Source organism: Vulpes lagopus, chromosome 3 (assembly GCF_018345385.1).
Source record: "Vulpes lagopus strain Blue_001 chromosome 3, ASM1834538v1, whole genome shotgun sequence".
Lineage (NCBI taxonomy): Eukaryota > Metazoa > Chordata > Mammalia > Carnivora > Canidae > Vulpes > Vulpes lagopus.
In genome coordinates this window covers 76,533,657-76,561,497 of record NC_054826.1, presented here as the reverse complement: position 1 = coordinate 76,561,497, position 27,841 = coordinate 76,533,657, and the positions used below count along the sequence as shown (strand labels likewise).

At 41.7% G+C, this 27,841-nt stretch overlaps 1 protein-coding gene across 1 annotated transcript in view; it reads right to left on the bottom strand.

Moving 5' to 3' along the window:
* Nucleotides 1-27,841, bottom strand: part of CCDC6 (coiled-coil domain containing 6) — a 111,639-nt gene that overhangs the window by 11,476 nt on the left and 72,322 nt on the right. The window contains exons 4-7 of the mRNA XM_041748765.1: nt 16,483-16,586; nt 14,284-14,444; nt 8,656-8,812; nt 5,657-5,757 (exon numbers count right to left, since the gene is read on the bottom strand). Of these exons, the coding sequence (XP_041604699.1) occupies nt 5,657-5,757; nt 8,656-8,812; nt 14,284-14,444; nt 16,483-16,586 (523 nt within the window). The remainder of the gene's footprint in view (nt 1-5,656; nt 5,758-8,655; nt 8,813-14,283; nt 14,445-16,482; nt 16,587-27,841) is intronic.

Here is a 27,841-nt window from a genome sequence, read left to right as displayed (position 1 = left end):
ACTGATCTATTCTCTCACTGTAATGTTGTCACTTTGAGAGAGTCCTATAAACGAAATCGTACAGCATATAACCCTCCAAGGAGTGGATGTCCAACAGTTTAGCTACTTCACCTTCTGCATAAAATTCATTATGCTTGGCCTTGTAAAGTTTCTTATAAAGATGGGACGCCTGGGTGGCTCAGCAGTTGGGTGCCTCCCTTTGGCCCAGGGTGTGATCCTGAGTCCCAGGATCGAGTCCGACATTGGGCTCCCTGCATGAAGCCTGCTTCTCCCTGTGTCTCTGCCTCTCTCTGTGTCTCTCAGGAATAAATTTTACAAAAGTTTCTTGTAAAGAGTTTTGCTTCTTGTATTTCTCTCCTACACCTCCCCCAGCCTTGTTGTTGATGATGAGCTCTTAAGAGGCCACAGACTCTGTCTTAGTGCTTTTTGTTTTCCCTTAAGTTATCATCATGCACCAGACCTTCTGGCGCACAAATACAATACAGGATGAGAAACCAAAAATACCTAGGTTGAAAATGCCAAACCCCAAACACCAGTCTATTAATAAATCAAATACTATGGCTTTTCAAAGCTATTGCTACAATAAATTTCTCTTGCTCTCATATAGTTAATGTATTAACTACAATAAAAATGAGACTTATTTCACCATCCACAAGCTCAAGGCAAAATGAAGTAAGTACAAATGTGTATCATCTGTATGAACCCAACTATCTAAAAGAACACTGGGGTGGGGGAGACCTCAGAAAACAGTAACCTTTTTTTTTTTATTATTAAGATTTTATTCATGAGAGACACAGAGAGAGGCAGAGACATAGGCAGAGGGAGAAGCAGGCTCCCTGTGGAGTCTGATACAGGACTCAATCACAGGACCCTGGGATCATGACCTGAGCCAAAGAAGCTCAACCATTCAGCCACCAAGGTGCCCCTGAAAACACTAACATTTTAACACCACTTCTGGATAGAAAGATTCAGGATGACTTTATTTCTGCCTATCCCCTTCTGACTGTCCCCAAATTTTCTTTAGTATCTTTTTGCTAATGAAAAAAAAAATGTAGAACCAAACTAAAGGCAGATACCTTTGCTTCCTTTTAAGATTATTTTAAATTATGATTTTATGATAATTATATAAGTTACACGTAAGACCACTGTCTTCGCAAAAAAGTCAAATATAGACACAATTTCCTCTTGAAATCTCCCTTATCTGTTTCCATCCCCATCACTCCATCAAGACTGCTCTTGCAAAGTCAGCGGTGTTTCCATGCTGCCAGCTGCAACAACCATTCTCCACTCTTCACTGTACTTGACCCTGGAGGCCGTGTGACAAAGCTGACCACCCTCTTCTTGGTGAAAGGCTTTGTATGAGATCATATTCCAATTTTCCTTCCACTCCCCTGAGAGCCATTTCCCAATCTTGTTCGCTAGGTTTTCCTCCTGTATTTGACTTCTAAATATCGCAGCTGCATCAGGATCAGACAGGAGGGCTTTTCTCTGCTCCCTTTATCTACTATGACTTGGTGAGATCTCTACTTCTGTGGCTTTCTTTAAAAATAAACTTTTAATTTTAGAATACTTTAAGGTTTACAGAAAAGTGGCAAAAGTAATACAGAGAGTTCCAGGATGGCCACACTCAGAATCCCCTATTATTAACATCTTATGCTAGTATAACACATTTGTCACAACTAATAAACTGATACTGACACATTATTATTAACTCAGGTTCCAACTTGTCTGGATTTCCTGAAGTTTTACCTAATGTCTCTTTTTTGTTCCAGGATCCCATATAGGATACCAGTTTAGTATTTAACTGTCAGGTCTCCTGAGGTGCCTCTTGGCTGCGGCAGTTCCTCAATTTTCGTTGTTTTTGAAGAGCTTGTCCCATTGGGGGTGTATTGATCAGATATTCTGCAGACAGACTATCCCTGAACTGGGGTCTGTCTGATGTTTTCCACGTGGTTAGACTAGGGTTATGGGTTTTTTGGGAGAAGTCTACAGATGTGAAGTGCCATTTTCGTTGTATGTAGGGTAAGATACAGCTCACCACTGTCAACGCGGACCCTGATGGCCTGGCTGAGGCCACGTTCGTCAAGTTTCTCCACTGTAACGTTACTCTTTTTTTCCCCCGCTTTTCCACACATTCTTTGGAAGGAAGACACTATGTCCTCCCACATTTAAAGAGTAAAGAGTTATTTCCACTTCCTTGAGAGCAGAGCAGCTACATAAATTATTTGGAATTCTTTCATAGGAGAGATCGGTTTCTCCTCCCTTGTTTTTTACTCAGTCATTTATTTATACTAGTATAAATTCATGGATATTTATTTTATGTTTGGGTTATAACCTAACACTTTTTTTCTTTCGCTGCTCAGATTGTTTCAGCTTTGGCTTTTGGGAGCATTTTTGGTGGGCTCCTGTGTCTCTTTCACATACCTTCATCTTGCTGTTTTTTGAGCACCTCCTTCCTTTGCAGCATTACTAGATTTTCTGGGTTCGTCCTGTAGGTTCCCTGCTCCAAACCCTCCAACATCCATTTCTCCAAGGAGTTCACAGCTCTTTTCACTGGAGAATGGAATTAAAAACCCAGATCTGGGGACACCTGGGTGGTGTAGCGGTTGACCATCTGCCTTTGGCTCAGATAGTGATCTCAGGGTCTGGGGATTGAGTTCTGCATCAGGGTCCCCCCAGGGAGCCTGTTTCTCCCTTTGCCTATGTCTCTGCCTCTCTCTGTGTCTCTCATTAAATAAATAAATAAAATCTTAAAAAAAAAAGAAAAGAAAAACAAAACACCCAGATCTGGGCAGTGGGTATGCTTGTTGCTAGTGGGGTAGTGGGGTGTAGACACTTTTTCAAACTTTGTTATACCCCATCTATGATTTAGGCACATCAAAATATGCTAATTGGGAGTGTCTTGTTGTTAGGCTGCCTAAAATAACGGACAACCTGAAATCAGCAACCTTATTGCTGATAAGTAATATTCTCCCCAAATATGATCTGCATATGTAAGTCAATACATTTTTTTTTAAGATTTTTTTAAAGATCCCCCAGGACCCCGTGATCACAACCTGAGCCAAAGGCAGACGTTCAACCACCCAGCCACGCAGGTGCCCCATGTCGATACATTATTAAGAAAAGGATCCTTCAAAAGTTCTAGGAAATAGAACTTTCAAACTGAAAGAGGAAGTATTTCAACAACTTGATGAAATACAAGACTGTCAATGTTAATCAGAAATGGTAAGGGAACAAATAAGCACTCACCATGCTTAAAATGGAAATAAAAGCTACACACACACACACACACACACACACACACAACATAATTCCACTAAGAAAGTGATTAGATATTCTTAATACCAAGAACCACAACTTCTTCCAATAAAAACTAAATTGAAAGGCAAACTTGAAAATTCAGGTTTTGCTGATATACTATGTATAGAACTGCAAGGGACTAGATAAGGAGTAATTCTCTGGCCAAATATGAGATAAAATCTACTTTAATGATATTACACAACTTTAAAATAAGACACAAAGGTTCTTCTCACTTAGGCTGGCTGAAAGAAAAAAAAAAATCTAGGTGTTACTTATTACTTAGTCCAAGGGAAAAGCAAATGCCTCATCTCTACAGGAAAGTCCCCCATACAGGGATAGGTGCAGTGAAAGTCAAAATTACGTACACAGAATAAGATCTTCTGATTGAGTATCTATTACAACAGAAGTTGATATTCCCAACTAAGGTCTGATTTTTGCTTTTGCTTTATTCAAAGTCCACAACATTACACTTAATGTATTGGAAAATACATGCCTCTAAGGATTTCTTTAGGTTTAAATAAATCAAACAGAAGGCTAAATTATACTAAATATGAATCAGCATCACCATCAACTATAAAAACTATCTTCCATATTGCTCCTTCCTGAAGCATGCCTTCCTTTTATGTCAATAAGTTAGAAGGCAAAGAAGGACTTTATCGTGGTAATGAAACTGAAGTGCTGTTTGGGGAAAATGGAGAGGCAGCAAGAAAGAGGGAGCTTTTGGAGAGATTTAAAGGCCACCAGAGAACAGGAGAAACAGATTCCAGAACATCCTTTGGGAAAGAACAAGGGGAGATGGTCATGCACTGCTCCATGACACGAAGCCCTTTGGTTTGTGAACAACTCCTCTTTACCCTGCCTGAACTGGACAAAAGTTGCTATGCTTTGTGCCGGATGTTCTTTTGATTTCTCCTCTTGAAAATAAAAAGAAAGAAAGGAAGGTCCCAGCAGCAGAGCACTGGGCAGGATCTAACCTCAGCATGTGCGGAATGTGCATTACTGCGGCCTTTCCCCTCATCCACCTGAAGGTCCACCTGAAGGGCATTCCCTGTTGTCCATTGTCACAATTGTCACAACATACAAAGTCATAGAACCCCTAACACACAGCTGTTTTACTTTCCAAACCCACAAAGCCTCTTCCTGCCGCCATCCTTCTAAAAGCAGGCGCTCACTTTATTCTGCTGTGAAACTCCACTCCCCCACACACATACTTTCTCCCCAGCTCTGTTTAAAATCTGTTTACCAGCAAGCACAAGAAACTCAGACTTGTCCCTTTAGTCACAAGATGCGATCCCTTGGCTGCCTACCTTTTCTTCCCTCCCTCCACTCCCCTGGCAGGTCCCTGGCCCCCTGCTTCCTCTTTCATCCTTGCTGGATCATTGACTTGCCCTCCTGGCCTGAGAGCCCCACGCTGTGCTGGTTCTGAGCCAGAGACCGGGAGGGAGGCCTGGGGGGCTGGTTTTTGGGGTCAGATGAAGACAAGCACGCCTTTGAGGGAAAGGCTTTTGAGGAGCAAAGCCAGATGCAGAAGCAAAGCCAAAAGCAAGGCCAGTTTCTTCATGCAGGGCCTGCCTGTTGGGGCCCAGTCACACTACACGGGTCAGCTCACCAGTTGGCTCACTAGTCAGTTCACTGACCAGTTGGCTCAACCACCAGTCGGCTACCCGGTCAGCTCACCAGTCCTATTCACCAGGCAGCTCTCCAGTCTGCTCACTAGTCCAGCTTACCAGCTGGCTGACCAGCTCACCATCAGTCAGCTCACCCACCAGTCGGCTCACCAGTCAGCTCCCCAGCCACCAGTAATCTCAGGAGGCAGTTTAGTGCTCCAAAGGACAAAGGCTTTGGGAAGCAAGACCTTCCCCGCCTTGCCACCTCCTGGACCTGTGACCAACAGCCACTGTACTTTTAAATCACTGCTTCAATTTTAACATGGGAAAATGATGCCTATATTAATTATTCTGAGAGTAGAAATGAGATATAATGTATGTAAAATAAAATAATAGAAGCCCCAGGAGGTGTGCTATGCTCCATCTTAGACATCTATGCAAGGCTCTGTCACTCCACTGGCACTTAAAAATCAAAGACAGTCTTTTAAAAAAGGATTTTTGGATTAAAATTCCTTTTCAACAACAACAAAAAAATGAAAAAACACCAGCTGGCACTGTAACATTTATGCTTAAAAATTTCAGGCTAAAACTCTGTCTTGATAGTGATTTGTTTTTCATGTTTCTGAAAAACACATGACTGTTCTCCCTCTGTTTACAAGATTTTTATATGCTAGAGGGGAGCATATTTGGGGATGCCTATGAAACATACCAGAAATCATCCACAGAAGTAGCTGAGAATGTGTACTCACCGGGTGATATAGGCCTGCTTGAACTTGGCGAAGGTGTGTAAGGGATCGGGCTGGACACAGTGCGAGGTCTTAATCCTTGTGCAGACATCTCGTTAAAATACCTAAAGGAGAGGGGGGGAAAGTATCAGAACTGCATGCATTATTTTTTTTTTTTTTAAGATTTTATAAATTTGAGAGCAAGAGCAAGAGAGAGGGTGTTCACAAGCATGAGCAGGAGGAGGGGCAGAGTTGTAGAAGCAGACTCCCCACTGAGAAGGGAGCCCATGCAGGGTTCAATCCCTTGAAATCACCAACTGAAGACAAATGCTTAACTGACTGAGCCACCCAGGTGCCCTGTGAATTGCATGCATTTCAGTAGTTCTTAAGAGAACTCCTAAGAGACAAGGTTTGGGGTTCCTATCTTGAGGTCAAACTGGGTATTGAGAGAGTGATGCTATAGCTAAGAGACATGCATAAAGCAGACTCAGGTGTCACAAAGCTCCACTGCTTAGTAAACACCCCTCTCCCTAGGGGTACAGGGTAGGGAAATATGGAACACTGTAGCTCCAGGTGGAGGCCTACTAACAGCTGTGCCATTCAACAGAGAGGACTGGGCTTTTCTTCATCAGATAATAAAAGCTATGTAGAAATCTACCTCCACTGTCCCAAGGATTATTGGCACATCCATGTTTTGATGGCTACACTTAAATTGTTACTTGAAACTCAAACTCAAGCAAGCCCTGCAAGATGTATGTCATCAAATTAATGCTTAAAGTTAACAGGTATTCCTGTGAATTGAATATTTAAAGCTTAAAGGTAATGGTATTCCTGTGAAGTGGATATCAATCATTTACAAGGTAAGCCTTGCTTAATAAACAGCCACATACTAGAATGTAGCAAAGACATAGCACCGTGCACCTACTGTGGTCCACCTGGCCACACCATGCCAGCTCGGACTTCATCCCAGATGTGGAAGTCACATTGGACCTGAGAATACTCAGGCCTGATCATCAGGAATGTCAGCCTTCACTATGTGAACAAGCACAGAATGCTGACAAGGAGAAATTTCTGCTTGAGAGACTTCCCAACAAGCTAACCTTCGGCCACATGTGCAGGCCTCTTTATCCCGGGGAAGATCTCAGCCCTGACTGCCAATCAGTTCACGACAAGAACGTTAACACGGCCATTTCCACACTAGTTCATTTGACTCAAAGAAAACTGGGCTCCCAAATCTGACGTGCATCTCTCAACTAGAGCCCCATTCCTAACTATGCCCGCCTTTGAGGGCAGCCTGCCAAGGTGGCACCAAGTTGCATTTATTGTAACCTACATCCACCAGGCAGCAAAACTGCCTCTTGGTCTTTAAGGAATAAACACACCTGTAGACACCTTAAGTTTCCAACTATTTTCTTTCTCCCCAATGTGACATCATCATTTATAACAGGGAGAGGAGTCTTTATTGAGCCACTGTATTCTAGCTGGGATAATGTGACCTATGAAAAGATAAGGCAAACATCTGGAGTAAATACCAGTTCTGGAAAAAAAAAAAATTATCTGGAAGCCTAAAGTAGCTTCAGTATTTTCACCATGGTGGAAAGATGCTGCCCCTCAGAGTGTGCCGCATTCAAAATCAGGTACAGGGCACCATGTGGTGTTAATACAAGATCTGCTCTATGTCTTAAGATAGTTTATAAAATAGTTTAGTATTCTAGCTGATGGTTTTAGTCAAATGGCTTTCAGAGGACAAGGATTTTTAGTGAGAGGGGAACACTGTTGGAAAGAAATCAGTGAAATTCAAGGCTAAAAAAAAGTTTATGATATAAACTTCTGAGAAAAAATATTTATTCTTTTCAAATGAGGAAGCATATACACAGACATTTTAAATATGATAAGCCATTATAAGTTTTTTTATTATAAAAATATAGACCTCCGTTATAGAAAACCTCAGATTTTTCTTAAAATGATAATACCACTGAACACAGGAAATTGATCAAAAGCTTTGTTAATAACCCTCTGGATCTATCCAGTCATGGAAAGAGAAAGGAAGTGATTATGAAGTGTTCTGGTGTTGACAGTCAACATGATTCATCGTGATCATTAGGAGATCCTGGTCTCCGACACTGACTGCCCAATCCTGTTGGAGGAGATGCCCAAGGGAGCTCGGTCTGACCCCTCACACTAAGATACCAACACATAAGGCCAGGGCAACCCTGATCCAGAACACAGAATTTCCTTGCAGAAATGATCTGGTTCAAAGAAAGCCCAATTTCCCAAATGCTGGGTTTCTCTGTTGATTGCAATTTTTTTAAGTTGGATTTGTTGCTGTTGCTTATCCTGACAATCACCTCACTCCCAAGCGGGGGTGTCGCGGGGGGTGGTGGTGTGGGAATGGGTGGATTCTGGACAACTGGATAAGAGAGAAATGCTGGGGCCATTGCCTCTACTTATTAACCACAGATGACTCTCATTTCAGCCCATTTCTCGGTGGGATAATGAGAGGGTTAGTCATAGACACTTCAGCAGTTAAAGGCACTGCGCTGGTTTTATTTTTTTAAAGTAGCTGCAATAAGGCTCAGCAGTTTCCAAGTTGTTAAGATAAGACCTCTGCCTTTCAGCACCCTCCACCTGTCTCCTGATGATCCTTCCAACCCAGACCCACATGGAGCTTGCTCATCCACATCTAGGACTTAAGATGCTCCCATACTTTGAACAGACACAGTGCAGGACAAGAGAAACTCAACAACTCTGCAAACTCTGTCTCTCTATACATAACCCTCCATTTCTCTCTTGACCAAGTAATTTTAGAAAGGCAATTTATTCTTGGTCTTTTGTGTTTACAGAAAATGGTCAATCTTCCGTATTCCCCATGCTCAGTATCTACTCTGATGTGGTGGTGGTTGTCATCACCACAAGCAAATGTAGGAGCCATCTCCTTCCACATCGAGCCAGATGTGAGAGGAGAACTCTTGGAGCCTGGTCTGATTTGGTTTTCTCACAAGGCTCATAAGACATGCACACACCTTTCATCATCCATTTCCAGGCTGGACTCGCTCTCGGACAGCTGTCGACAGAGTGCTTCCCTTCTCTCCATCTCTCTCTGTAGCTTCCTCTGCAGCCGCAGGTTCTCCTCCCGCATGTGACGCTCCTCCTCCAGATACTGTGCCATTTTCTCAGAATCTGAAAGGCCAGAATCCTCCATTAAACCATGTTTCATGCAATCATACTCCAATGTGAACTAAGAAGACAGCAGTCTGGCTCCTATGCTACAAAGAATGTGGTCGTTCTCCCACGCATGAGGAGATCTGGATTTAAAGTTTACCCCATGTACCAAAGTTTACCAACAATTTGCATTTAGAAAAAAAATACAGAAAGCAGCTTTGCGAGGTTAGCTATCTTCACTCCCACTGACGTGCCTTCTGAAGTGCCATATGTGGAGGAGGAAATGAATGGTGGAGCCATAGCAAAGTCAGGACTTAGCAGCCACCAGAGCTCTCTATGCTGCTAGAGCAGAGAGGTGGGAGCCCAGCTGCGGTGAATGATTCGGCCCGAGGTATCCCTCAAGGAGGGACCAATCCTGCTGCCCTCAGCTCTAGGCACAAAGGGGGCTGTCATACCTGTGCACCGGTGCACTACAACACAGTTGGAAAGTTAGAATCTGTTTATGAAAATAAAAACTGACACAGTAAACAACTTCAGATGCATAGGTCAAGTCTAACTTTTGGTGTGTCTATAAGACTCTATTTCTGCCTCGCGCACAGCCTCCCTGAGTCAAGATGGCAGGTGAAGACCCCTATGCAGCTGGGCTCCAGGGATGGAGTCTTGCTGATGACAAATACTGTTCTTCAGGGGCTGCCCCGTATAACGAGGCTTCTGCTACAATTACTGGTTTCCTAGGCCAGAGCCGAACAGCCTCAGAGCTCAACACTGGAGCTGGCTGAGCCCATCAGATTCTCTCTTCAGGAATCTGAAATGTGGGACTGACAATTTCATGAGGCCCTAGGATCTCCTTGCACTGAGTTCCCTAGAGCTTTCACAATCTCTGCCTTTCTGATGTTACTCTGTGCAGGATTGCGGGGTACCTTCTGGCACCACTCCAATGAACAATAAAACATGGCCCTCTCCGACCCCTTTGCTGGTTTACTTCTGACAGAATATGTTGTCACCAAAATAATACTAATATAAAATTCAGTATCTGCCCATCTTCTTGCTTCCTTCCTTTTTCTGCTCTCTCAGCCAATGAACTTGGAAAAAGTAAAATCTCCATGTACTTCTCTTTTCTGAAAAACAGCTACAAAGTGTGAGTGGTCATGATCATATCTAAGGGGGAGTCCTACAGGTTACTGCTCCATATTATTAGCCCACTCCAAATTTAAGAATGAAGGAAGGAGTGGAATTCCACACTGACCCATTCTTTCCCACAAAGTGACCTTATTCCAACTCCTAATCCATCCAATTAGTTTGTTTTAAGACCTTTTTATGAAGGTCTGATGTTTTAGCAAATAATGATTTCTGATGATAAATATTCAATGATTTCCCAGACAGCATCATTATAGAATATATAAAAGCTTCTTGAACATCCTTATTTTAGAAATTCAAATAAAAATACCAAAAACACTAAGTTATTAAACACTATTATGTGCACTAAACACTAAATCCTTCAGTTGTTTTAATAGAACCAGAAACCCTGCTGTCTAATCCAGATGCAAAAATCTCTTTAATTGAAGGCATGCTGGGAAAATATTTACAAAGTACACTTTTAATATAAGCGATTTAAATTATTTCACCCCAAATATGCAAACCTGCAGAATTTTTCACTAGCTCAACAGGAAGCACTAGATTGGCCCCTTGGAGTATTATTGTTTCTAGAACAAGAGGGGCGGCTGTTGGAGCAAGCTGCCTTTCTTTTCTATAAATAGGAAAGCTTCAGAGAATTGAGGATTCATGAGGCTTCCAGAACAATCATTTAAGAGAAAACACTGTCTTTGAGATGCAATCCTTTAGCATCTGGGGAAATCAGCAGGGGACTCCTTAAACAATAATCTATACACAAGAACATCAGTCAGCAGGAGTGATGACTGGAGGACTTGCCTGGCATCTGGACAATTAACCCAGAAGCTAGAGGACAGAGAAGGCACCAGGCCAACACCTCTGGGTGTGACAGACCAGCCACAGATGGCTGACACGGCGGTATTCCTTGGGTGCCCTCTGCTGGCACATCCCCACACTTGATTTCAAGACTGGATTTACTCTCATCAGTCACCTGATGTGACTGTGACTTATGATGTAAGAAAGGGTCACTCTATCACCCTCTCTTACACAGAGCTCTCTAAGACTTAGGGCCACAGCTGATGCTTCCCCCAGCCATCTCAGTCAAAAACCACATCGACAGAGGGGGACTTCTGGACAGACTCCAAACAGGTGGGTCTCATATGATCTGAATGATTTTGCATTCTTTTAAGCATACGGTTAGAAAATGCTGATGCCCAGAACCCAGCCCAAACCAGAATCCTGAGGATGAGGCCTTTTCATCAGTATACTGGAAAGTCCCCGAGTGATTCTTACATTTAACCCAAGGTGGGAACTATTGGGAAACAGGTTCGAGTGCTGATTCAGACATACCTGGAGAGTGAGGAGCCAAGCACCCAACAGCAGCCTGGGGGGCAGGCTACCTGACTCGGGAGGAGGAAGCAAAGTCACTAACTCATCCTCTAAACCAGTGCAGACCTGTAGTGAGCCAGCTGGGCACCACATGTCCCTTCTGCCAGTCAGCCTTCTCTGCCCTCACAAAATGGCACTTATGGATGCTTCTGTTCACATCTGCAGTCTCTCCCAAGACCAAACAGTGCCACAGGACAAGAGTAACTAGAATAAAAAATTCTCCCTCCATTTCTTCTAACAACTGTATCTAAGGCACAAGAAAAGTATACAAAGTAATACGTGAACCGACAGCTCTGAAAGGCACTTAAAGACCTATCTGTCCGGCACACCAAAAACTCAAAAAATATCCTAACATTATCTAGTATTTGAGAACTCACTGATTTGTTTTCATAACATGTATGTGACGGCCCTCAACCTGAGGTACACATCAGAAGCCCTTGTATTTAAAAAAAAAAAAAAAAAAAAAAATGGAGAACCATTACTCCCAGAGTAAGCCCAGAATCCTGTTTCAGGTTTGAGAGAACAACAGGCCCCCGAAGATGTCCACATCCTAATCTCTGAGGCCTGTGATGAAGTTTCCTTACGTGGCCAAAGGACTTTCCAGATGTGAAGTAGTTAAGGACCATGGAATGGGAATTTACCTTGGATTATGTGACTTGCAAATATAATCACAGGGTCTTGTAGGAAGGAAGCAGGGGGTCAGAGTGGAACGATGCACACATTGATGCAGGCAGGAATGCTGCCAAAGCAGGGAAGGGACTATGAGCCAAAATGGGTAGGCAGCCTCTAAAAGCTGGACAAAACCAGGAAACAGAGCCTCTCTTAAAGAGCCTTCTACAAGAAACCAGCCGTGCTGACACCTTTATGTTAGCCCAAGGAGACCTATTGTGGACCTCAGACCTCCAGAACTGTACTTTAATACACTTGTGTTACTTTAAGTGACTAAGTGTGTGGTCATTTGTTACTGCAACAACAGGAAACTAACACTATTTCTTATAGGTTCAGGTTCCCAGGATGATCTTGAGTCACCATCCCAGATGTACTACTGGACTAGAACTTGCAATATACTTTAGAGAGGAAAACATACAGGTAAAAATCATTGAAATTTTAAATGCACAGTCACTTGACTCAACAAATCCACTTCTGGAGTTTATCCTGAAGATGTTCTTCCTCAGGTGTCAAATGTGAGGACAAAGATGTTTATTGTGGTTTATTGTGGTTGCATCACAACCAAAACGGGTCGGTCCACTGGTATGGGACTAGTTAAATAAATTCTGGTATACAGCACTGACGGGCGATACGTTCTAAGATCCTTGGTGGATGCCTGACACTGAGGATGACCCCAAACCCTGTATATACTGGTTTTTTCCTAAATATACACCCTATGATTCAGTTTAATTTCTAAATTAGGCACAGTAAGTGGTTAACAAAGTAATATTAAAAGAGAACAATTATAACAATATAGTGTAATAAAGTTCTATTAAGTGGTCCCTGTCTCCCTTGCAGGGGCCCAGGGTAGGCCACTCCAAGATGAGCCACTTTGGCATGAACAGTATTTTGAGGTAAAAGCTTTCCACACCCAGCAGATTCAGAAAGAGCTCTTTACCTCCCCTTCAACTGCCTGCCCATATCAGGAAGAGACCTATGACAGAGATTCCTCTTTATCTAGAAAACTTATCTACGTAATAGGACAAGCTTTGTTTTCCAAACATCTCTTCTCACCTTCCCACTAAGGTCCATCTCCTTTTGTATCCTCAGACCCCTACCTTTTTCCCTTGCTCATATAAACTTTCTGGTGCCTGGCTGTTCTTGCAATTTCCACGTCTGTGTGGATTCTCTGTACATATGCTATTAAATTTGGTTTTCTCCTGTTAATCTGTCTCATGTCAATTTGTTTCTTAGTCTGGCCAGAAGGTCCTTGAAGGGCAAGGGAAATTATTCCTCCCCAACATTCTCAAAACATCTTACTGTGCTAAACTCACCCTCCTTGTGATGAGGTGACATGATAAAATGCCTATGTAAGGAGATGAAGTGAGGGGAACGGCACAGTCGTTGGTGACATATCATCACTACTGACCCTCTGACGGTAGGTCAGGAGGATCACCAGTCTCCCACTGCAGGTGACCACAGGTAACTGACACTGTTGAAAGTGAAACTGTGGGTAAGAGGTATCCATACAACCTAATACTAAGCAGCTTTTAAAAAGGGAATCAGACAGCTCTCTGTATGTATTGGTAAGGAAAAACGGACAAGATATAGAAAGTAAAAACAGAAAAATACAGAGGAGTGTGTTCATTCTGCTGCTTTTTGTATAAAATAAGTTTACGTAGACACATATGTGTACCTGGGAGAATGGATTTTAAAAAAACGTGTAACTGTGAAAAATGGGTGGTTGGGGGTCAGGGGTGAGAGGGAGAACCCCACTTCCCCTGCACTATCTATTCAAATGCATCTGAGCAGCCTAGAAGCAGGAACAGGAAAAACCCAAGTAAATGCACAGTGACCTAATCAAGCGTTCAGAAATCTAGTTCCTTTGATTCCCAACTCCACATCTTGACATTTACCCAAACAATAAGCATACATTTTAAAAGCATTTCTTCTTCAAGTGTGATGAACAAATGTCAGCTGATGCTAAAATTTAGTAGTAAGAACGATAAACACTCTATTCTCTGCCTTAATTCCCTGAAAGCATATTTGTTCCTACAATCTTAGAGATAAACACAGGGAGAATATGGTACCCGATTCTGAACCCTCCTGAAATTATCTGCTTTTCTAGAAGTATTCTAAACTATTTGCTTGTCCTACTATATAATACTTTCAAAAATAATTGATTCCAGGATGATAGAAAGATGCCTATACATATGTACTGGTAATGAAGTACAGTATGTATCTGATTTATGCAAGTTCAATGGTAAATACTAGTAAACCCTGCGCTTGGTAAACAGATTAATTCTGTACACAGAAGACCAGTGAAACCAGAGGCTACATACGCTGTAGCTGAGCGGCTCTCAGCTGCTTCTTCAGCCTCTCCACTTCATTCTTTAAGAACCTGATGTGGCGCATCATGTTTTCTGGAGAGTCGATCTCCATGGAGATGTCTCTAGGCGACGGAGGAGCAGAGACCGGCTGGTCTAACTTCTCCTGCAGGATTCTTCCGTGGAAAGAAAAATTCCAACAATGAAACACAGTTTGCCTTAGAAGACAAAACCACATACTAGCAGGAGAGTTTGTTTTAATAGCAAGCTCCTGTGAATCACCGGAATTCATGGGGCTGTCGAATTCAGACTCTGCCTATTTTATACGTACTTCTGGTCTCCCTTTCCTGGTATCCAGGTCTAGGGCAGAGGGCAAAGCTGAAGGATCCACCCTCTTCTTTTTCTTTTAAATGACCACTGGTAATTAAGCATTAGTGAAAAAGTCTCCAACATTTGCTTCCGATTACTATGCCTGGCATACAGTAGGCGCTCAGAATTGTCTGCTGACTAAATGCTCGCTACGTTGTTTGCGGGAACAGATACTTAAGAAATTTCACTCTTGACATTTTCTGGTCAAACTTCCAAATTAGGGCAACGCCTGTGGCGCAGCGGTTTAGTGCCGCCTGCAGCCTGGGGTGTGATCCTGGAGGCCCGGGATCGAGTCCCACGTCGGGCTCCCTGCATGGAGCCTGCTTCTCCCTCTGCCTGTGTCTCTGCCTCTCTCTCTCTCTCTCTCTCTCTCTCTCTCTCTCTCTCTCTCTCTCTCTGCCTCTATGAATAAATAAAAATCTTAAAAAAAAAAAAAAAAAACTTCCAAATTATGTACTAGGATCTCCCCTTGGAAGGTGACACCATATAGACTCCACTTCTAAAATTCCCTCCTGAAAAACCAATCCTGAAGGCCCGGCAAACCAGGCTGAAGGCCCTATGCTTATGGCCACAGCACAGGTAAAAAGAAGACAAAACAAAATCATAATCACTGGGTTAGTAATCGGTGGTCCCACTTCTCTGCCAATTATTTTTAGTTTGGAGCACAAGGAATGTGAATATTCAACAGCTTTTCACCGACTGAATGATTATTTCATATCATTTACCACAATACTTTGATACTTACACATATAAAAACTCCAGCTGTGTTCTGCAAAGGAAGACAAACTGGCTATGGACCTCTATGTCTCTTTTTATAAGCCGCTAGGGTCTTGGTTTGGTTTGGCTTTTAACTCTTTACCTTTAAGTCTGCACAAATGCAAGTTGTGAATTACCTTCAAGCCTGCCTTTGTTGAGAAAATTGGTTGTTAAATATTGTAATGGTCCCTGCCTTTATTAAATAACTTTTCATAATTCAATTTATTAGTACCACTACATAATGCAAAACATACCCGACTCAACTACATACAGCTTGAATATTTCCCTAGAGATAAAGCTCTAATTTTCACTTTTCTTAAAGCCTGTGATATGACTATATTTTGCAAATTTAGAGATGAACTCAAAATAACTTACGGATGTTCATCCAAACCAAATACTGATGGCAAAAGGACTCTGGTTAGCAAACAAAAGATCCCAGTGAAATAGATTAATGAACGTTTTTAAAAATTCCCTTTCTACACCCATGCGCACACATCCTACATACAGAATCCCACGTTCTTCAAGTCCTGCTTCATCATCCCCAATATATGTAGTACTTAAAAATTAGGTACCAGAAATGTTTGCTGTTGAATGACATTTCACATCCATGTACATATATTTAGTACGATTCCTAACCTTAACTATGGACAGCTATTTACAGTAAGTTTTAAAGTTAACAGATTTTCCTATTAAAATCTCAGCCTTCTCAATGAAGTACATTTTAGAGATGTGTCATATTAACTGTACACAGTACACATCTAAGCACGTGAGAAGACTGGGGAAGCCAGTTCAGTAAGGTAAAAAGTTAAGTTGCAGTTATCTTTCCCGAACATTTTAAAGGTGAACAACAGCATCTTGACTAATTTCCCCATAGCTTTCACCCCAAATGAAAGGAAATTGTACTGGGACTTTAAGAGAGAATTATAAAGAGGTAACCAACATGAGACGAGGTCAAAAGCTTTCCACTTTTTTTTTGGTTTGGCAAATTACCCAAGGAATTAAAACACCCCTTTCTTATTCATCAGCCACACCCAGAGAAAAACCCCAGAAGTGCACGCGCCCCACACTGAACAGGAAGACTAAACAAACCGCTTCTCAGCTTCAAGTTTGTCCATCCTTTTCCAGAGACGATTAACTAGTGCTTCTTGTTCTTGTTCCAAAGTATTTTCAAGGTCGATCTTCTCTCGTCTCAACTAAAGGAAGGAAAAAAGTTTTACTGAGAATAGCAAGCCATTTAAACTTTGTTAATGAGATTTTTTTGATTGGACCGTTAGGACCCCCTTACTGGAGAAAACTGCAAAGAAATGGCCAATTTCCTGGCAGACACATTAAGTGCATCTAGTTCTTAAACTTTAATTGAGAAAACCGAGACAGGTTCATTCTTTGATGTTAAAGCTTAATTGCTGTCTGGTACATGAATCACACTGCTTGTTTCAGCATTTATTCAAGGCACATGCAAAGTCTTCCTTAAAGAGTGTTTGGGGGAACTCGGCTTACCACTCATACCAGGACTTTTCTGGGTTTGTGCCCTGACCCCAGTCCTGCATGGAGTTCACGTTAAACCAGAAAGCTTATATTACCATTTATATAAATAACTCAATACCTGAAGACAATTCTACATATTGATTAATGGATGCACAATACTAGTTACCCCTGAGGAGGTAGGGAAAAGGAAGGTTTGATGGGGCGGGGGGGGAGTATGCAGTTGTAAGCCCCAAAATGCACTCTACTTCATGAAGAGCAGAAGCAATGGGAAACTTCATTAAATCAATCAATATTGGGCAATACGCAAATACTGTGAACAATGCCAGCCACTGGCTAAATAGGGGTGTAGCAGGGAAACAGGTCAGAATTTTCTACCCTTATGACACATTTTAGTGGGGTTCAAGACAGTAAATGAAATAAATTACATACTTTGGTAGAGAGTGAAAGAGATATGAAGAAAAAGAAAAAAATTTCACAGCAACATGCAGAGGAAATGTGTTACGTCACTCTTGATACTTCTCTGCATGTCTGAGATATTAAATAATTTTAACAGAATTTTTCTTTTTTTTTTTTTTAAGAAAGAAAGGCTATGGTACTGCCCCTATGCTGTCTCTTATAATAGCAACTCACCTTTTCAATCACTGAGTCAACAAATTATTTTTGATTGCACAGCTATTTTGACTTTCTCAGCAGGTCATAGAGGCAAGCTTCCCACTGACCAAAGATCCCTGTATGGGGTGCCTGTGTAGCTCAGTTAAGTGGCTGGCTCTTGATTTCCACTCAGGTCACAATCTCAGGGTCCTGGGATCATGCCCCACATCAGGCTCCTTGCTCAGCAGGGAGTCTGCTTCTCCCTCTCTCTCCCTCTGCCCCTTCCCTGTTTTCTAAGATAAATAAATAAATCTTTAAAAAGAAAAATCTCTGCATATACAGTAAGATGAGACCACTACTACGTATAAACTGTAGTCTTATAAGGCAACCAAAGCAGACCTTCCTAACAGTGAATATGCCAAGATCACATGGTCAAATGAAAATACAGCTTGGCAATATTTCCCTGCATAGAGGTGGGGACAATGGTAGGGGGTGGGGACAGTGGTGGGGACGATGCCAGGACTCAGAACAAGTCAGAAGCATGTTGTGCAGTGAAGCTAGGAGCACACTAATGGCACAAATGCTTTTTGCAGTATCAGACACCTCCTACCTGTAACAAGGAGGAGAAACTCTGGAGCAGCTTTCAGAATTCTGAGTAAACCTCTGAGCTCAGTAAGGCACATATCTGTAGAGCCTGGAGCAGCAAGAGAGCCACTGAAGCCCAGGCTTTCATTTTAGGGCTGAGATAACACTGGCCTGGGACATGGTGTGATTCTGGCAAAGTGATACCACCAAGATGGGAGTGCGATCAGTCACTGTAATGGCTGAAAGAGCTGGGTCCTATCCAACCAGCAAGTACATGGATCTTGAGGAAAAAGTAGGATTTGGGGTAAATTATGCTGCGGTTTGTAGGCCAATAATTCCTGGGAGCAGCAGAGCAGGGAGCGGGTGGCTTAGAGAGTCTGAGACGTTGCCAACACAGGTAAAGGAGCAGGAAAACAGGCTGTAAACATACATGAATCCCAGGTTCTTTGTGGCACCATTGGTAGAGCTACAAGCTATCAATTTGCTGCCAGATTCAGTGAACCAAGGCTTCCTGTGGCACCACTGCTGTATCAATGCTTACTAACTAATTTCCATGAAGCCATCAACACAGGAGACCCCAGCTCAACAGCTCAGATGTGGGGGTTTCACTACACGGGCTGGCATTGCCATAGGAGTCCATTTAATCTTTAGCCTTAGAAAGAATGGGGCTTGCTGTCTTGATTTTTCAGTTTCAAAAATCTTGACTTTTGGGAAGCCCAGGTGGCTCAGCGGTTTAAGCGCCTGCCTTCCGCCCAGGGCGTGATCCTGGAGTCCGAGGATCGAGTCCCACGTCAGACTCCCTGCATGGAGCCTGCTCCTCCCTCTGCCTGTGTCTCTGCCTCGCTCTCTCTCTCTCTCTGTGTCTATCATGAATAAAATAAATAAAATCTTTAAAAAAAAATCTTGACTTTTCTAAAAATAAATACATACTAAAACAATGAAAAATCCCAACTTTTCTGCATCACTGAGGATTTCTCATGGACACTGAAGGGCAAAAAGCTGGAAAAAATGGCATTGGGACTATGATCAATTATGATTAGGATTAATTCCCCCTTGAGTTCTTTATCAGAGCTGCCCCTGCATCACGTGCCTGCCTAATGCCACAACCTCTATATTTAGAGCCAAAGCATACACATTAGCTCTGCCGACTCAGACAGAAGTAGATTTTCCATGCTTACACTATCCTGGTATCAGACAATCCTCAAATCTGACAGTGTTATGTTGAGTTTACAGAGCAGTAAGTAAGACAACTTTTGCCAATGGAAAATTCAGTCCAGTGACACAGGACTTTCATCATGTTGGTCTCTGTCATCCTCTCCTCATTCCTTCCTAATAATATCTAATGGCTCTTCTCATTCAGTGTTCGTGCAACAGGCACCCACACACCTATCACCAACGTCACATTCTCAGGCAAACCCAAACCCCTTCTTTTTTTCCCCAAAGATTTTTTTTTTAATTTTTTAATTTTTATTTGTTTATGATAGTCACAGAGAGAGAGAGAGAGAGAGAGAGAGAGAGGCAGAGACATAGGCAGAGGGAGAAGCAGGCTCCATGCACCGGAAGCCCGACGTGGGATTCGATCCCGGGTCTCCAGGAACACGCCCTGGGCCAAAGGCAGGCGCCAAACCGCTATGCCATCCAGGGATCCCCCCCAAAGATTTTATTTATTTATTTGAGAGAGCGAGAGAGGCCATGCGCCAACAGGTGGAGGGGAATAGGGGGAAGGAGAAAAACAAGCAGACTCCACAGTGACTGCAGAGCCCAACTTGAGGCTTGAGTTGGACACTCAACCAACTGAGCCACCCAGGTACCCAAATCCCTTCCAGCTGCTTATTCTACAAGCACACAGCACCAATGGATATTGCTGATTTGTGTAGTATTCATTTGAAAGCCTGCTTTATAATTAAGTCAGTTCAATGGACTGCCAAATTCTTTTTTTCTTCTCTTCAGTAGCTCTTCTTCCCATTGCAAGTTAATTAATGTCAGACCAGGAGTTCTTATTATGTTCCCAAAATAAATGCAGAAACTTCGGTAGATAAACTTAGTGCATAAAAACTAGCTGGTTCATTTGACTTCACAGCCCATCCTAGCTCTATCTTCTCAGTGGACAGATAGATACTGACCCATCACCAAAAAAGCAAAAGGTGGGAGGCGGCTGAGAGGTCACTCCCAACACCACTACACTTCTTTCTGCCTGTAGCATTTTCCTGTCTAAAGAGAACTGAGACACTGGGGTGGAGGCAGAGGTGTGAGAAAGAAATGGCTGACCAAAAAACCCTGACAACAACTTCAGCCTAACCACTGTGCTCAACCATGGAATTTTGGAAGGTTTTAGTAGATATTTTCAACCTACATTGAAAGGTTTTAGTGTAGCCATATTGTTTCCAATGGTAACATATATATATCTATATATACACACACATACGTATACATACATACACTATGTATATCTTGTGTGTGTGTGTGTGTGTGTGTATTTAAAAAAAAAGAGAGATTTACTTATTGGGACGCCTGGGTGGCTCAGTGGTTGAGCCCCTGCCTTCAGCACAGGGCATGAACCTGAAGTCCAGGGATTGAGTCCCACATCTGGCTCCCTGCATGGAGCCTGCTTCTCTCTCTGTCTCTCATAAATAAATAAAATCTTTTAAAAAAATAAATAAATAAAAGATTTACCATTTATTTTAGAGAGAGAGAGACTGTATGTGTGTGTGAGCAAGGGGAGGGGCAGAGAGAGAGAATCCTCAAGCAGACTCCCCACTGAGTGCAGAGCCTGATGAAAGGCTCAATCCCAGGACCTTGAGACCATGACCTAAGCTGAAACCAAGAGTTGGGAGCTTAACTGACTGAGCCACTCTGAAGCTCTGCTTCTATAGGAAAATATATTTTGAACCCCAGACCTCTGACTTAAAAAGTTTTGGTAGGCAGCCCCTTACAATTAATCCAAGATAATATAAGAGAGGGAAAAACCCATGAAATAAGGGCTACCATAAAAACAGAATACAGAAACAAAGTTTGTTATGACACACAGTAGAGAGCATTTAAGATGGTGATGATGCAAGGACAGCAACCAATGCTTAAAAAAGAAATTAGAGTCCTCAAAGACCTATATTAACCAAACTCTTAGTTCACTAGATTTTTTTTTCTCCCTAAGAGAATAGCATAAATCCTAAGAAAACAAGTGAGTGCTGGGGATTAACATAACAATCACCCAAATCACCCTTCCAGGTTAGGTAGTATCTGAAGACTATCAATAATTTAGTCCAATTTCCTATCCATTTGTTATGTAACACCATTAGATGTTCAAAGTAGTTACCCTGGAGATACAGAAGCACCTGGGAAGATAAAAGCATGATATTTAGAAAATGACTAAATTACAATCAGAAAAATCAACATTTTGCAATGGTTGAATGTCTGTGTCCCCCCCCCCCCCAAAAAAAATCCCTATGTTGAAGCCCTAACCCCTAGAGTGATGGAATTTAGAGATGTAGCCTTTGGGAGGTGATTAGGTTTAGCTGATGTCATGAGGTCAGCATCCCTTGTGGTGATGGGACTCAGGTCCTTAGAATTTCTAAGAGTCATGACAGACCTTGTAGCTTATGGCTTTCCGCTCTCCCCCACACAGGACACAAGGAGAAGTCAGCAGTCTGCAGCCTGGAGGAGAGTCCTCAGCAGAGCTCCATCACATTGGCACCCAGATCTTAGAATTCCAACCTCCAGAACCATGAGAAATGAAAAATAAATCTCTATTGCTTATAAGCCAATCTATATTGTTCCAGCAGCCCAAATGGGATAAGACAATTTTTGTTTCTACTACAAGAGTAGAGCCAATAAAAGATCTTACCTCATCCCATCCTACTTTGCCAACATATCTTGAGTTAATTATGGTTTTATATATCCATAGGAAAGAACAGGATTCATGAGGGGGCTATTAAAATAGATCATGAGCAACTGACATGAAAAGAGCTGAGCACAATGCATCATAGTCCTTATGGTAAAGTCTTATTCACAAATTAAAGAAACAAAGAGGGGGCACCTGGGTGGCTCAGTAGTTAGCATCTGCCTTTGGCTCAGGTCATCATCCAGAGGTGAGGTTCTGGGATCAAGTCCACATCAGGCTCCCTGTGGGAAGTCTGCTTCTCCCTCTGCCTAACTCTCTGCCTCTCTCTCATTGTCTCTTATGAATAAATAAATAAAATCTTTAAAAAAAAAAAAAAAAGCAACAGAGACAGAAGCTGCTTGGTCAAAAGTCGGTGCCTCTGTCGGTGTCTCTTCAGGCGCAATGGAATTTTGCTCAGCCCTGACAATTCTCCTCCTAGGCTGGAAAATATCTGACCCTTGCCTTCTGGAAAAAAAAAAAAATTTTTTAAAGAAATCAAACAGCCAATTTGTGTTACAGACGAGTTGAGACAGGTGTTCACAGACCGCAGAGGCCCTGAGCTACCTATCTGATTAACCAAGCTGCAGCTGGTTTCAAAACCAAAACCAAGTTCTAGGTCATCACTGCTCATGCAATACTGAGCACAGAAGGAGCCAAAGAAGTTTGTCAGTGAAGAGCAAGAGAAAAGAGAAGGGGAACTTTACTATCACTCAATAAAAAATAAATAAATAAAAATAAAAATAAATAAAATAAATAAAATAAATAAATAAATAAAATAAATAAAATAATAAAAAAAATAAAATAAAATAAAATAAAATAAAATAAAATAAAATAAAAAATAAAATAAAATAAAATAAAATATAAAATAAAATAAATAAAGTAAAATAAGAGAAGGGATGCTCACTTTCAAGTCTAAGAAGTAAAAAATTATCAAAAAATTTATCTATGTGTATCAGAGATATACTGATAGAGGAAAAAAGGAAAAAGATACTAAAAAAAATCATAAAGAACTATATAGCAAGCTAATTAGGGTTCCCCCTTGGGTGAAAGGAATATTGGTAATAACTGATCCTCCTGCCCTTTCCTTCCCCCACCCAATTTTCTAATGAACATTTACTATTTTTGTAACAAAAAATTTAAAGATATCTAATTTTAAAAACTATTTCCCAATACAATTTACCAGTACCTCCATTAATTTAGGAGGTTAATTTACACATACAAAATCCAGAATAAGCCAACAAATTCTCAGAGGATAAAGTATTAGGTATTTGAAATACTCAGAATTTTGCAGATAACCCAGAGTCAACCTTCTTTACCATAGTTTCCATATTTTTTCTCAGACTGTGCTCCTATAAAACTTAGACTTGTTCTTTGAAATGAACATAATTTCAGGACAATATTAATATCCCATCGATATTAACATGTGTAAATGACATTATTTCATCATTTACCACTTCAAAAAATTTTGCTTTTGTTCAATGATGTTGAGAAATTAAGGCCTTTTATGTAAAAAACAAAAACAAAAACAAAAAAAACATACTCAGATTTACATGGTTTCTTTTCTGGAGTTAAGTTTTCATCACTTAACATTGGCCTAATACTATAAATATTTGCATAGTGGTTTTATAATTCTAAGGGACTTTTACAAAATATGTACCATCAATGGAACTGAGTGCACATTCTTTTGCTACATCAAGGCCACTATGGAGAAGTCCATAGGAAAGAAGTCCTATCAAAGTGTATGTTGCAGTTACACTATCACACTAGTGGGTTTCCACCAATCCATTATCTAAAATAAGCTTCTTTAAGAAAATAACATTAGGGACACTTCTCTTGATACGCTTTCTCCAAAATGAAGTCTCCGTGATAAATCATTACCACATCCATCCCACTTCCTTACACGGAGATGTTGGGTTTACTTGGCCATTATTCATTAGCTGTGCATATTTAGCTAAGGAGGAAAAAGTTCTTTCTTAAGTCATCAACCAAATTATTGTTCTAGTCATGAAACAGATTTCATGCATTTTAAAATCACAAGCAACTAGAAAGTCTGAGTACAGTATCTCTGGATTTTACTGCCCTATTGTAGGCAAAATCTTTACCTCCAGTGCATGACCAGAAATGTACACTGTTGAACTGTGATGAGGCGTCTCTTTTGTTACACAGGAAACACATTTTGGATGTTTTCCCTGTAACATTATCTGCACCAATTGATCCACATGGCAAGTGCTATCTGATGCTTCAAAATAAAGTCTGACAAGATGGAACACAGTGAGATTTTCTACTTAATTGAAATGAGATCTAGTGAAGGAATTCTGAGGGATTTTTTCCCCCCATATCCTGTAGAGAGACTTACTTATCTGTGTCCCTGAAAGAGCTCAGTATACTTTCCCAGGTCTGGAGTCAGGACCTCTCAAGTTGGCTTCATGACATCCTGACAGCTTATGGATTACAAAACAATCAACTGAAAAGAGAGCCTGCTAAAGCTTCCTTTGAATGCTGAGGATCGTCCCTAGCTTGCCTACTTCCAAGGCACAAAATCCCACTCATGTTTCCACTATGCTCTGAGGCTTTTTCCCACCTTTCCCAAATAAGCAGTAGGTAAGATGCTTGTACCCAAGCTTCTTAAGCAATCCAAACATGCTCAAGGATTTGCTACAATCAAATCGCCACCTAGCTGAGTCTAGGATCTACTATGATCATTATGTCTGGCTGTGCCCTGATGCAGTTTGCCTCAATGTGGAGGCATAGGTTACAATGTTTTCTTTTAAAAAAAAAATTAAGAGCAGGGCAGCAAATTATAATACCCATTAATATGGCTAAAAAAAGGCAGTGGAAGAAAGAGGAAAAGGCAAAAGATGAAGAAAAAATATGAATAGCAGTTGTTTAGGGGGTGGATTGTAGTCTAGGTTTTTTTTTTTTTTTCATTTTTGTACTTCTGTTTTCCAATTTTTCTTGCAAGAGCAATGGATCACGTTTATAATACAAACTCCCAAGATTTCCATAATTTGAGATTAGCATTTGAAATAAAATTTCAAAGTATGCAGTGGTCACTAAATTTCATCTCCTTAATAGAAGTGGGCCCTCAAGTAATATGGTTGTTGTCTTCTGGGAAAAACGGCACACAGCCACCAGCAGGGACTCCCCAGAACCCCTGCAGCAGATTCCACCCACGCCAAGAATCTGCCAAGGGTGGCTGGTAGCATGAATGGAATTGTAACAAACCCAGGAGGGCCACTCTTCCCCTTTAAAGGGGAACTTTAAAAATACCTTGTTCCACAGCATTTAAAAAGACCAACCAAAGATGTGAAACAAGTTTGTATTTTGAACAAATTACCTGGCACACAGGTAAGGCAGAAAGGCCTTCTTATACGCTTAACTAAGAACCATTGTTCTAAGATCTAGAAACCTAAAACTTTCTTTTCTTTTAATAGCCCTTAAAATATACTAAATGTTTCCTTGTTTCACTAAAAAAAATAAAGTACAAAAAAAAAAAAAAAAACCCCACAAACTCAGAGTTCACATCACTCTGAATCCCAGCCTTGTGAGTTGTAACAGTCACAGATGGTGAGAGACCCCAGGATAAGTGGGTGTCACCTCTGCAATGCTCCTGAAGCTGAGGTCTTGTCAAGCGTCTGCCGTCAGCTGATATTGGCAGGAGGCTTAAGGGAAGCACCTAGCACCAGTTAGCACTGAGGTCTCTATGAACCCTAATACAGCCATGTGGCTGCCTTTGGCAAAATGCTGCCTGTACAGACCAGCTTACACCCTCAAAAGCACCATGGATGTAGACCGCCATAACCTTTCTCTTTCCTTGCCCAGGAACAAAGAGGACGGGTTCAATTTCACACCTTCTTGGCCAGCTCTGTTCTGTTTACAGCATCTCTGCTCCATGTGGTGCCTGCACCCACTTTTCCCCCCAGGTCTTCTCTCCCATATCCCTGCTTCCCTGCAACAAGGCTGGACTTAGATCTATCCAACCATGTGTATCAAGCAACAAATACTTAAACCTTAGGTGCCAGGAAGCTTCAAGGAATCTTCTGTGGCTGGGGGGTTGGGGAGTTGGGGGGAAGTTACTGCAGAGGTGTCACTGGTCCCCTGCACCACAGCCACACACACAGCATCCCTCCTCACTGTCCACAGATTCACTGGTCTCCCTGGACCAGGAGACCAGGCTCCATGAGGCCAAGGACCTAACATCATCTTTCTTAGCAGAGTTTGTGCAGATAGCAGGCACATAACAAACTGAATGGATACAGGGTACGTGCCATACAAATGCACTGTGGCGTGAGCACAGAAGAAAGCTAAAAGGGCTGGGTGACAGATGACATCTGAGCACATACTGATTCATAAATTGAGGAGACCAGGTCAAGGAAGCTGGGAGACACTGGAGGCTCAGAGTATGCATGCTCACTTTCCTGGAAAATGGGTAGGGCAAAGTACCGCAGAAATTAAGTGGAAACTTCCATTATTAAAGGCAGCAGCTACAATTTCTGGAGGGCTTGCTAGATGTGAGTCAGAGGGACATGGTGGTAAGGTCGACATTGTGCCTTTCCTCCTTTAACTTATTAGAAAATTTATAGGGAAGAAACATTTTGTTTAATTGTTTGCTAACTGCTGTTTGTGTACCCAGTAACACAGGAGAAGTACTGATCATCCTGTAACTACTTGATGGCACACAGGCACACAGGCACACATCCCTAACTGTCGGAGAAACACGTCCAGGGAGATCTCAGGGCAGAAAAGCACTACCCACAGCAGAGCATGGTTTTCCAACTGCAGGTCATGAACCATTACTGGGACTGCAAAATCAGTCCGCTGTAACCTACATTTTGTTAAAAAATGAAAACAAAATTCAACAGAAAATCAGTGCAAAGCACAAGAAGCATTGTTTTAGGAAACCCGTGCCCGTCACAGACACAGTTACAAAAACATCAGTGTCCTGGGTTGCCATGTTAACATCTCTCTTGCTGTGCAGTCCACACTGGAACAGTTCTGAGTGGAAGGATGAAAGAACATGGCTATGTGTGAAGTGTGAGGAGAGGCAGGGTGCAAGAGTAAGCCTCCCAACAAAGCTACAAATTAGGTATTGGTGTCTATGTCTATTTCACAAAAGAGCTCAAATTGCTTGCCTGATGCCATACAGGTTATTCAGATGGAAGGAAGATTTGAACCCAAGGAAGAAATTTCCTTAACTATGTGGGCTAATACTGTTGTTATAAATCGATGCTAATGAATGAAATTACCATCCAATTCTGAATCCAATTTTAGACAAGGGGATCTCAGCTTTTGGGGAGTCAGGGATATCTCAGCTAAAAGATGACACCCCCATTCCAAACATAAGAGAAAACCACACTTGCTGGGCCAGCTAGACAACAGAGAAAGGATGTCAGTATGTGGCAGGTGATCCTGTTCGTGATGCAAGTGTTAGCTGAATTATGGGACTAATTCTCCATTAATTCATTTCACTTGCTTGTACTTCCTCTAGTCCACCTGCTTATGGCCACTGTTTCCTCCTTTCCCACAGTTTTCTATGCCAAGTGTACAGAGGGCCCTCCACAGAGCTGACTTGAACTTCACTTAATAAATAAGCTAATGCTGCCTGCTTTTTAATACTAGTTATCCTTCTCCAGAGAAAGAAGAAAAATCCTTCCTGGTTGGCAGAAAACATTCAAGGTCAAGATTTCCTGACACTAAGAGAATATTCCAAGTTCTAAATGTTCTTACTGTCACCTCAGAAAATGTGAATACCAAATAAGAGACTAACAATGACCATGTTTGAACAAAAATTTTCAAACAAGGGTTTTGCAAGAAGTGACCACCAGTTGAAAAAAAAAAAAAAAGCTCATAACAACACAAAAGTCAAGATGACTAAACTAATCCTAGTCTACAGTGGGAGCCTCCTGGCAT